This window comes from Notechis scutatus, chromosome Z, assembly GCF_049901735.1.
Source record: "Notechis scutatus isolate UNSWTSFEM ecotype Mainland chromosome Z, rNotScu1.2, whole genome shotgun sequence".
Lineage (NCBI taxonomy): Eukaryota > Metazoa > Chordata > Lepidosauria > Squamata > Elapidae > Notechis > Notechis scutatus.
Genome location: NC_142025.1, coordinates 94,009,093 through 94,021,524, shown reverse-complemented (window position 1 = coordinate 94,021,524; position 12,432 = coordinate 94,009,093). Strand labels below are relative to the sequence as shown.

The 12,432-nt window shown below is 35.1% G+C and overlaps 1 protein-coding gene across 1 annotated transcript in view; it reads left to right on the top strand.

Moving 5' to 3' along the window:
* KRT23 (keratin 23) overlaps positions 1-10,184 on the top strand; it is a 29,037-nt gene extending 18,853 nt beyond the window's left edge. The window contains exons 4-8 of the mRNA XM_087948075.1: positions 5,164-5,325; positions 6,021-6,146; positions 8,163-8,383; positions 8,926-8,948; positions 9,875-10,184. Of these exons, the coding sequence (XP_087804201.1) occupies positions 5,164-5,325; positions 6,021-6,146; positions 8,163-8,383; positions 8,926-8,948; positions 9,875-9,975 (633 nt within the window). The 3' untranslated portion in view covers positions 9,976-10,184. The remainder of the gene's footprint in view (positions 1-5,163; positions 5,326-6,020; positions 6,147-8,162; positions 8,384-8,925; positions 8,949-9,874) is intronic.
* Positions 10,185-12,432: the final 2,248 nt, after the last annotated feature.

Here is a 12,432-nt window from a genome sequence, read left to right as displayed (position 1 = left end):
TCTACTTTATATGAACAATCTGAAGCTCTATGGAAAAACACCATCTAAAATAGAATCACTGCTCAACATTGTCCATATATACTGCTAAGATATTGCGATGGAATTTGGACTGGAATGTATCACCTTCACCATTAATGAATAAATAGTGAAATAAAAGAAATCAAGATGCCTTGTGGAAATGATATCAAGAGTCTCAATGATCACAATCACTATAAATGCCTGGGCATCCTTCAAGCTGGGAACATTAAGCACACTGAAGTCAAGAGGAATGTTAGAAGTGAATACATCATAATAATGAAGATCTTAAAGTTCAATATCAGTAGAGGAACACAATCAAGGCAATTAATATCTGGGCAACTCCAGTTATTAATACACAGCTGGAATAGTGAACTGGACTAAAGAAGAACTAAAATCCTAAATAGAAAAACCAGTAAAATAATGAAATGTCTTTCACCCATGCAGCAACATTGATATAGTCTATTTACCAAGGAGCATAGATCAGCATGGAATGTTGCAAGTAGATCAGACAGTTGAAGAAGGAAAAAGGGCATTGAAGACTAACTGAAAAAGATACACTGAAGCTAGTATATCATAAAGGCTTATTGAACACTGTAGAGCCAAAATGGCCTACAAGAAAGACCAAATGAACAAAAAGAGACATGATGAGGCAAAGTATTACTGTACATGGCTAATACATTAAAAAAAATAGCAGGGTAGGGAAATAATAAGACTAAGAGAGGGGCAAATTCTGGCTGCAGATGATTAAGATTAAGAACAAATTCACACAAAGCCAGAACTGAGAAGACGGTAATAGAAAGCAAATGCCATCTCTGCAAAAATGTTGGACCACCTAGTTAACTGCTGCAAGTTTGATTACAAACAGGGGTGAGATTCAAATATTTTAACAACCAGTTCTGTGGGTGTGGCTTAGTTGGTGGGCATGGCTTGGTGGTCATGTTATTGGCTGGGCGTGGCCAACTCATGTTATTGGCTGGGCGTGGCCAACTCAATATCACTCACATTAAGGCACGCATCTCCTCGCCTGGCCTCTCATGGCTGCAACAGTCATAACTGTGAAAAACGGTCATAAGTCATTTTTTTCAGTGCCATTGTAACTTTGAATGGTCACTCCACACAAGCAAAGTACCAGCAAAGGAAGGAAAAAAAAAACTCCAGAGAAGTTCCAGAGACAGGAAGTCTAGTCCTGCCAAGAATGAATTAAGGGTTAATGGAGAGGCAGTTTCTGTAAGCATCACCAGAATGTTTCCTTCCTGCCTTCCTTACAGGATTAGGCCAGTAATTTCTTCTAACAACTGGGTCTCCTAACTGCTTAGAATGTTAACAACCGCTTCTAGCAAATAGGTGCGAACTGGTAGAATCCCACCCCTGATTACAAATAATAGTATGACAAAGTAGCAACAATGATGCATTGGAAGATTTGCAAGAAATACCATTTCCCTGCAAGCAAGAAAGAGTCGGGTCACAAAATAGACAAAGTAATAGAAAATAAAGAAGCTAAAGTACTCTGGTACCAATGTGCTTTGATGCAATCCCAAAATATCTGGAACACTATTTGAATACCAAATGTACTGATAAAATCACCAACAATTGCAAAAGGTAGTTTTGCTTGGAACAACTTACATCCTGAGACAACACCTTTAATGCTATCAAACAACATCACCTTGGGAAGGACTTGATAGGTGAATATATGTGCCAAATTCAGTCTAAATATTTGGCTGACTGTCTAAATACACTATCTGGTCTGAACTAAAAATAAGCAGCAAATATTCTACTCACACACAAGAAGTCTGAAACTATAAAAGGTTAAGCAAATTTGCATTTAAATATCTTTTGCAAAATAATTAATCAAAATAGAGGAAGTTTAAAACTGATTTCCTTATCTCAGTGAGGGGTTATTAGGGAATAGAAAGGAAACATTTCCATCCTTAGTTAAGCCCGAGTCAATTTCTTTCTTCTTGAGATAAATTTAGTCAACTGGTCAAGAGGCAAGTATGTCTTCCTCAGTCTCAGGTCATCTAACAGAGTTCCGGGAGTTTGAGATTTCTGTATAGTATCTTAGTTGTTCATAACATTGCACTTTTCTGGACAGAGTTCTGCTGTTGTTCTTGGGATCTGTTGGAGCCACTCGCCCAGTTTAAGAATCACAGCCCCAAGTGCGCCAACCACCACTGAATCTTTACTTTACATCCTCTCTATTCCTCCTTCAGTCTTTGGTATTTTTCCAGCTTCTTGTACTCCTTCTTCCTAGTGTTGCTGTCACTTGGCATTGCTATCTCTATTTTGTCTACTACCAAAATGTCTAATTGATTGGCCAGTACCAGCCTGTCCATCTGGACTTGAAAATCCCACAGGATCTTAGCCCTGTTATTCTCTACAACCTTCTGTAGAACCTCCCATCTGGACTTGGGAGGGTCTAACTCATACACTGTCAGATGCTCCTGTATACAATGACAGTCATTTAGTTGTGTTATTCAGAGTATGCTATTCTTGTCTACCTCTTATACCACTATATATTGTGCTGCCTACACTTTGGGCCTTGTCTAGTATGGTAGACTCCTGCTTCAATGAGATTTAGTGCTATATATATATATATATATATATATATATATATATATATATATATATATATATATATATATATATATATATATATATATATGTATATATATATATATATATATATATATATATATATATATATATATATATATATATATATATATATATATATATATATATATATATATATATATATATATATATATATATATATATATATATATATATATATATATATATATATATATATATATATATATATATATATATATATATATATATATATATATATATATATATATATATATATATATATATAATGGAAGTCTTATGTCACTTTTTAAAATGAAGATCAGAATCCTGTTTAACCAGCCAGAGATCTGGAATAGTTTGTTCTGATCTTTCTCCAGGCTAATACCCTGGATTTACTTAATTACTTTTTAATAGGCAGGAGTATAACCCAGAGACATAGTTGTGAGTTTATGCTGAACCACCCTGGCTCAAAAATCATCTGTCTTTTCCACTGTCATCCCCACTGTTTATTTGCCAGCCTATCAAATAAAGTTTTCCATGCTTAATTTTATTAATTGTACCTTATTAGCTCCTTGGGAAAGCCTTTGTGCTTTACTGAGATGGGACAGTATATTCCAGGAAGCATGCGGTAATGGCTACTATAGACAGTAGATCACTGAGTCATATCATCTCAACATTCTGATTTTGGAAGAAAATTCCCCATTGGTCTTTCTCTTAATTCATATTATGGATTGCAGATAGCATTTTCATCTTAAAACTCTGCAAAAATCACAGAAAGAGAAATAAAGTTGGAGAAACACTTCCTATTAATTGGTGTTTGAAGTACTGCAGCCTTCTCCAAGTTGGTGCCTTCTCAGAATACCAGAATTACAATGCCAAAAATCCTGACAATAGAAACTTAGAAGAATTTCTAGAGTTTACACAGGTTTTTCTTGTATTATTGGATAGGGTGCTCCAGTATTCATAAAGAAACAGGTCAATATAATATTTTCCTTTCATACTTAATTAGGGTCCTCTAAGAAATCTGAGGAACAAGTTTCAGTTTAACAACAGTAGTTACATTTCAGACCCTGAAGTTGATTAATCTCTGGCAGAGTATAAATCAGTAAAACAAAGTGGAAGAGGCAAGCATGTCATATCCTTGAGACCTTCCAAGTTTCCACCAATAAACTGTGTATCATGCCAATATAACCTGGAACATGCCTGCAACTATATATTTTTCCTTAAAGGAGAAATCTTATTTGACTTTAAAAAGAACTGTGTGTCAAGATTTGTGTAAAGCATATTTCTATCTTTTTAATTAAGGCAGTTTCCAGGGTTAAGTTTTGAGTTCTTAAACTTTTTGCCATCACAACCCCTTTAGTATAATCTCAATGTATACACCTCCCCTAAAATCCAAAATTAAAATGAACAGATAAACAACTTTGGAAAAGGTGGATTTATTATAGCAATGAACAACTAAAATACAGGTGCCCTAGACCAGTGGTTCTCAACCTTCCTAATGCCGCGACCTTTCAATACAGTTCCTCATGTTGTAGTGACCCCCAACCATGAAATTATGGCTCGGTTCCTAAGACCATCAAAAATATGTGTTTTCCGATGGTCTTAGGCGACCCCTGTGAAAGGGTCGTTCGACCCCCAAAGGGGTCATGACTCACAGGTTGAGAACCACTGCCCTAAACTTTTGATCATAACTTAGCCCAGAGTTACAGCTGTAAGTCAAATGGGGCCTCATGAGACTGTCCCTGATTTTATGACCTTTCTTCTGATTGTAAAGTGAATGCATGGTCATAAAGTAAATGCAGATATTGTAAAGCAAATGTGCCAGTTGTAAAGCAAATTCATTGTCTGCGATGGGTTTTATTTTATTTTTTTTGCCAGAAACCAGAAGGTAAGCACTGGTTTCTGGCAAAAGATATTGTAAACCACAGTCATGTGACCAGAGGACACTACAAATGCCCATAAATGTGGGCCAGTTGCAAGCACCTAAAATGTAACCATGTGACTGTAGGGGAGGCAGTTATTGCAACTTTGAACTTGAGTCATAAGTAGTGGGAAGGTCTGTTGAAACTTCAGATGGTTACTAAGTGACTGATCATAAATTGGGGACTATCTATATTCTTTGTATATCCTCTGTATTCTGACTGCACCTCCAGAAGAAAGGTACAGTTCACAGTGTGGGAAACCTTACTTTAGAGTACATGAATACAAATAATTAGGGCAACAATTACAAAAGAAGAAATCCTGGTGAGGTTAAATACTCCAATCAGAAAAGAAGAATGGGGTAGGATAGATCACAAATGCAAATCCAGGATATAGCAGATGTAAGAAAAAGAAGCAATTTCCATTAGGATTGGGGGAAAAAAAACTTCTGATATCACAAAATATTTTTATAAATATGCAATGTTTGAAGGCTTGCCCCAGTGGTCCTTGGAACACAGTGTAGCAAGATGAATTATTTGCTGTTTGCCTCAGATAGCAGAATACTTTTATTATACATATTTTGAAGAGGGTTTGCTGAGGTTTTTCTTCATTTTTTTTCATATACAGAATATGGAGACACATGGCACACCCAAAGACTTTAAAGTGAATGTGAAGGTGAACAAAACTCCACAAGAAGATTTATCAAAGATCCTGGCAGGGATAAGAGCGGATTATGAAGCTATAATAGAAAAAAACCGCCGAAGTCTTGATTCTTGGTTCCAACAACAGGTATCCTTTCAGAAAACAAGATAAAGAAATCATGTATGGTTATAACTTTGATACTATAGCTCCCTATAAAAGGAATGGTCTCAAGGTGCAAAGGTTTCACACCCATTGAAATATACAAACAAGATGTCTGATAAGATATCCAGAAACTCCATTTCTTGATCTACATGAAAGCCCTCCCACATGACATCTGATCTTCCTAACATTTAAAATTTCCTCTATATCTTCATTTAATGCTAGCAAGTATCAATATGCCGGTGTCCAATTTTCATATATTCCATGTGTATATTGCATAAAAACTATTATGTTACTGAGAAATTGTTCTGTCTTTTAACTACTCAGTTCTCCTTGAAGTTGTTGAAAGGCAGTTTGCTTTCAAGATTTACCAAAAAAGATTTGAGGCAAATTTCTTATGGGTGGAATATGGTGACCCTACACATATGTAACTGAAATTATTCCCGGAAGTGTACAAACGATTTCCGTGGCAGTGGGCAACCTCTCTGAATTCTCACACTTTCATTTAAAAGGACACATCTTGTAAAAACTCCTGTGATGGAGTTTCTCAATAGGAGTGCTTCCATCACTCATAGCATAGAAATTATGCATTCAGTGTCTTGATATAAAACTGTGTACGGAATTTCATTTTTGGCTAGGTTTAAATAATTCCTTCATTTCCTTTTTTTTTTATGTTCACACAGATTGGAAATGAATCTTCAGAGGGGCAACACAACCACGAAGAACTACAAAACAGCCAGAAAGAAATCTGTGAGCTGAATCGCACACTGCAAACCCTGGAAATTGATTTCCAGACAGAACTAAATAAGGTAATACCCTTAGATAGGATTATTCTTTTGTAATCTTCTAATTCAAACATGATGTCTACCAGATATGTTGAGTACAACTCTCATAATATTTGTCCATAGTGGCCATTATGGAAGTTGTAATCCAATATGTTTGAAAACACCACTTTGGTAAACATTGTTGTAAACTTAATCTGTCCATCCATATTGTATTTTGATTTTCCATAAAGCATTTATGGTTGATTTTTCTGGGAACCTGTAGACAGGGGGGAAGAGAGCTGATATTTTTCAATCAAATGCATTACAATTGCCTGGGTGGATCCATATGAATACCTTCAGTTGGATCATTTATATCCAGGTGATATGCCTTTTTTCTTTTAATTACAAGGCAACTAAAAATGATTTGCATAATAGATTAAAGACCATCAAACAGTTTACAGCCAGCAGATGCCTTTAGAAGTTCGGAAATAAGACACGCAAATGAAAGCCTTCCTATATTTGTCTCAGCATTTGATATAAACAGGTGCACTGTCTATGAACATGGATAGCCAATATGGCATGGTGACTAGGTGCATCCTCAGCTGCCATGGAAGTTCACTCAATGACTTTAGGTGGTCATTTTCTCTCAATCCAACCTACTATTTTGTTACTGCTATACCTATCATAGATTGTTACTATAGGGGGGGAAAGGGGATATATACTATATATATATATATATACCCTACTGAATGTAAGAAAGAATATCAGTATAGTAAATAAATAAATAAATACACAAATAAATAAACATTGTCTCTTGAGGGTTCTGGTGAGATGGAAAGTCAAATAAATGTCATAAATAAATCAGTTAATTAATCAATAGCACTTTTAGAGCTAATCTATCATCTTAATGGATAATACAATTAACTGAATAATGCAGTGCTATGGTACCAAGGCAGGGTCTCTGTACCACTTTAGGATAGATAATTCACAGCTCCCAAGATTCTGAACTGTAGAATTATTTTTATCTTTATAAAAATATAAGTTCTAAAATAGGTGTGCAAATTGCCTTCTGGGAAACTTATTTTGGGTGACCCCTTCCCTATCCACCAATGCTAAAGCATAGAGGATGTCTATTTCAGCAAATGGGAGTGAATGGGTGGAGGCTGGCAATACAGCTTACTCATTCTTGTTGAAGTAGACCTTTGAATAGCATAGTACATTTTTAAGGAGTCTGGTAGATCTAGAAGCAAGAAAGTCTGAGATGTGCTTTTTACTTTCTCTACCATTTCATTGTTGCATGACAGGCAGAAGTCTCATTTGAAATGCTTCTACTATTATAGGATTCAGATTTCTGCTATAAAGATTTTACAGCTGAATGGATATAAAGTTTTAAAGAGCCCCAAGTCCTTTTAAAATCATAGGATTTTAAAGAAAGATCTATTCTGAGGTTTCAGTCTCCCTGAAAGAGATATTGTAGAAAAATAGGAATTTGCCTTTCTGGGTTAAATGCACAAAATACGGTGGTGTGATTAAGTAGCAGGAAAGTAAAAGGGGTTCTGTACACGGTACTATAGATTGTTACTTTCAGTTTTCTTACTATACATTAATCCCTCCTGAGAAACTAAACTGTCATGAAGGGACTGATAAAATATTCCAGATATTGGTCTGGGGCAACTGTGGGGGTGGGGGGGGAAGAAATAAAAATATTATCATTCTCCATAAGCAGAAAAATTGTGCAATCAGACAATGATTAAATCATACCAACACTAATTAACATGGCAGTTTAAAAAGACTAGTTATTGCTTCAAGCGTTTTACTTTTTAGATTTAAATAGAGAGGAAAGGAAGCCAGGATAGGAATGGAAAAGTAAATATTTCTCCACTCCGCATAAATAATAGTAAACTTATAGACAAAATATAAATATATTATTTCAACTCTGCTTACAGACAAAAGCTTTCATTTCATTTCATATCCAGCAAATAAGGGTATTTCTTGGTTTCTGCGATGCAGAACACATAACCCTGAAAACATAACATTTGGTGGCATGTTTTGTAATTTCAGAAATTTGCCCTAGAAAATAATATGGCAGAAACCAAGGCTCGCTATACTTTCCAGCTTCAAAGTATCCAAAACCTCATCAAAAAATGTGAAGAAGAGCTCAGCAAGTTTCGACATGATATCAAATGTCAAAATAATCAGTACAAGGTCCTCTTTGGAATAAAAACACGTCTGGAGAGGGAAATTTCTACTTATCGTCAGCTTCTGGATGGTGATGTTGATGGGTAAGACACAGTCAACCTTAGGTAGAAAAGGGAAAGAAGAAACATATAATCTAAAATTTTAAACTTGTGAAGAAACAATTCTGAATGCAATTTGCATCAAAATACATAGGTGGGCAAATGCTGTCCTTTCCAAGTAAAATGCACTCTGAAGGACCACAACATTTTTTCATAGACCCTTGTTTAATGACCAAGCTCCCAAAGAATTGCCCAAATCCTGTTCTATCACAGGATTTTGGCATGATGAGACAGTTCTCATATGATTTTAAAGCTTTCTTCCTGTCACATTTGATCTATTTCTTTTAAAGGGATTTCTTTTCTTGTTTTCTATTAAGAATCATTTTAGAATTAGCATTCATTTTAGAAATAGCATAGAAGCAATTTCCAGCATGGAGAGGATTTTAATGCAATTATTAAGGGTAAGAAATTAAGTCTTTACAGTACTTTGGGTTTGAAGCAAAAAGGTTCTTTGAACAATCTTAAAAGAGACATGGAACAGATTTGCACAGACCACTTTTACTGATATTGCTTTTATTACTTCACAGGAAAACCGGCACAAGCTTTAGAGGTAAATATAATCTAGATTCTATTTTTGTAGGAAAAACCTCATAGAGCTTTAGAGGAGGATTAGTACATGAACATAAGATTAAAGCTATCATCAGGTGCCAATCATGATGAATATAGCTATTTCATGATCAAAAGTAGCAAGCTGTTGCTGGAAACCAAATGTGATGGTATGTGGGAATGAGTGTGGGAGACAGGAGGACGAACTGCTGACTAGACAACCATCATGTAAAAGAGACATTCCCTAAATATCTATGGAGGTTCTCAATCATCCAGGTCATGGTTGTCCCAAAGGTGCTTTTTCAAGAGGCAACTGGACTTTGCCTCTTGTCCAAGTGGCTCTTGAAAAAGCACCTTTGAGAGACCTTTCCTAATTTTCTGGAGAGTAAAAGAAAAGAAGGGGGAAATAGTTTCAGACTTGCAAGACTGACATTAACCTTTAAAGTAGTCCAATTAGAAGCATAAGAATGAATATTAACTCTATCTTTATTGTAAGGTTACATTATAGAAACTTGCAAGCTTAAAATAATTTCTAAAAGTAATCTCACAGTAACTGTTAAGCCACTGTGGAAACAGGATGTTGATGAATATGTTTTTTCATCAATCCATCATGGTTCTTTTTATAGCATTATATTATCTTATATTCTTATAGCATATTATCATTAGCAATCTATGTTCACAATTGGGTAAACTGGTTCTCACAATTACATGCATCCTACAGTATTATGATCATAAGATGCAAACGTGTTACATTTTCAATCTATTCGAGACATTCAGATTTGTGTCTGCATTTTGTGTTAAATTTCTGTAACTGGGGAAGTACCCAACTCTATATTAATCCCATCACACCATAGCTTAGTCTCAAGCATATTTACAAAATTAATTGTATAATGCTACTTCTCTGCTAATACATAATCAAATTTCTTCCAGAATACAGATCAAGCAATCCAAACCTGAAAAAAATTGTGCAAGAGACTGTGGACGGAGAGGTAGTCTCTACACATACTACTGAGATCAAACGGCAGGCATGATTTCCAATGTGAAGGAAAATTTACTTATCTGCAAATCATATACAGATTTGACTATTTAATGAAAACAGTTCTATATACAGTCTTGGGGATTCTGAATTCTTTTTCTCAATTTTCATCTGCATGTAATTTAATATGAGTGCAAATAATTCTCCATCTTCTGTTGTATCATGCTTCTTTAAAACCTCAAAATAAATAATAGTATCATGAATTTATTCTGGTTCCCAGTAATTGGAGTATCTAAGTTTGACTATCAAAGAACTTTCCTCATTCCATGAGCAAATGCTGCATAGTTGTATTATTAAAAGAATATCTGGCAAGTTATTTATGACTAGAATATCTATAGAAAAGTAAGAGGTGTATTACTTGTCCAAAACTTTCCTAGTCATGGTTAAATTTTCAAGTATATTCAAAAGAGAAAAGTTGGTAAAATATTGAGAAGTTCTGGAGGTAGGGCTATTTTATAATGAAATAAATGCTGAAATGTGGTAAAGACCATTGAACTATGGATGAAACTAATTCTGCATACACGAAACTAAGAACTATCCACTAGAGGTACCTTAATAATGGCTGGGCCTCTATATACCCAAAGAACAATAAACAGTTTCTCTGTAGTAACCTTTTTGATTGTCATCTTTCTTGCCTTTTGCTGCTTCCAAGTGGCATTGGAAGGAGAAAAGTTTATTATTCTTTCCCAGGAGATTGGTGAGGAACTACTGCCCAAACACAGGCTTCATAGGGATTTGTTGCACAAATCAAATGCCTTGCTTAGAAGATGGAGCATCTCCTTATACTAGTGATTCTTTACACTTAAAATATCCTACACATGGAACCAGGGAATGTTATAGTTAGGTGGATAACCTGAAGGTCATTTAGTTGTATTGAAGCAGGATCTACAATGTAGGAGGAAAATGCAACATTTCTGAAAACAGCCATCTAACTTCCAACAAAGAAGGGCTTTCTAAGCTCTCTTTCAAATAATTATTAACATAAATGACCTTAGAGAGAATGCAACATCTCCCTTTTATTTTCCTAGGAATTATTACAAAGGCTTGTTTCAGAAAGGAAACCATCCTGACCTTACCCTTTCTAGCATACTGTGAAATAAGATCATTTTTGTGCCCCTCCCAGGGTTTGGGAGGGAGAAACCTAGGGTTCCATGGGAGCTGGGTTTATGATTTTTAAAGTTGCCCATAAAAGGACATCAAAATGTACCTCCATAAACCAGTTCTTTCAGGGAGCATGTCAAGACCAGTTCATGACTGCAACTTCTAGTTGCATAAGGAAGATTCTGAAGAATCTTGAATGGATTGCCTAATGTTTTCTGGGTAGAACTGGTAATACCAGATAAATAGCACTGGGTGAATTGATCTGTTCTTTCAGATTAATACCCAGAACCTACCCATTCGAGCAAATTAAAATGGGGTTGGTTTCCTAATGCTGTAACATTATTCATATACATATACACATGCTATTAAAGGAAAAATAATGGCAAAGAAAGAGCATGAGATTACAAGGCAAATGATCAGAAAGTTAGATTGCCTATCAGCAGTTCTCAACTTTAGCACCTCTAGATGCATGTAATCTAACTCCCAGAATTCAAAGCTAGCATGGTCATTGCCAATAACAACTAACAAACAACAGATAAACAACATGTTTATTCCAACTTATGTGAAAATTGGGTAGAATGGATTTAAAAATAAATAAAAAGACCCCCTTTTTATCAGTTCCCCATATAATAATAACAGAGTTGGAAGGGACCTTGGTGGTCTACTCCTATCTGTTAAGATGCATCCATGTTAGCAGATAACTTTTATATATTTCTTAAAAAGTTAAGCAACATGCTCCCTGATTTATGAATTTTATAATTAGGTGTGCACTAAAGTGACAAAGCTGAGTACAAAACAGAGTCAGTTGCATATGTAAGTAATCTAGAGTTTGCTCTCATTCAAGCATTACCTTTTGTTTTGGAAGCATACTGAATTCTGAAAAGTAATATTCCCTAATCTATCTAGCCCTAAAAGAAATACAATTTCCAGAGATGGAGCAATGTCACTCATTATCTACCTTATTTTTATTTTTATTCTTTCCACAACTAAGGTCATCATTTATTAGAAAATGTTTTGAAGGAACTGGGATAAGATATTTACACAGTAACAAAACCTTTATATGGTGTTTCACTGTGCTTTGATGGATTATCCAATTTGATGACATCTGTGAGATAAAGATTTAATATAATGTTCAGAGGTTATATATTTTTATAACAAAGCAAAGCAGAAGCTGTTGAAAACAGAGTCTGTTTCCTGTGCTGTTATGGGTGGGGAGCTGACATCTATTCTTGAACTAATCCAACATTAGTCAAATCAATTATCCACTCCAATGCAATCCACTTCAACTTTCCATAGCCTGATGCCTCAGTTTAATCTGCCTTAATTGGATAAACCAAAATATAAACATAGA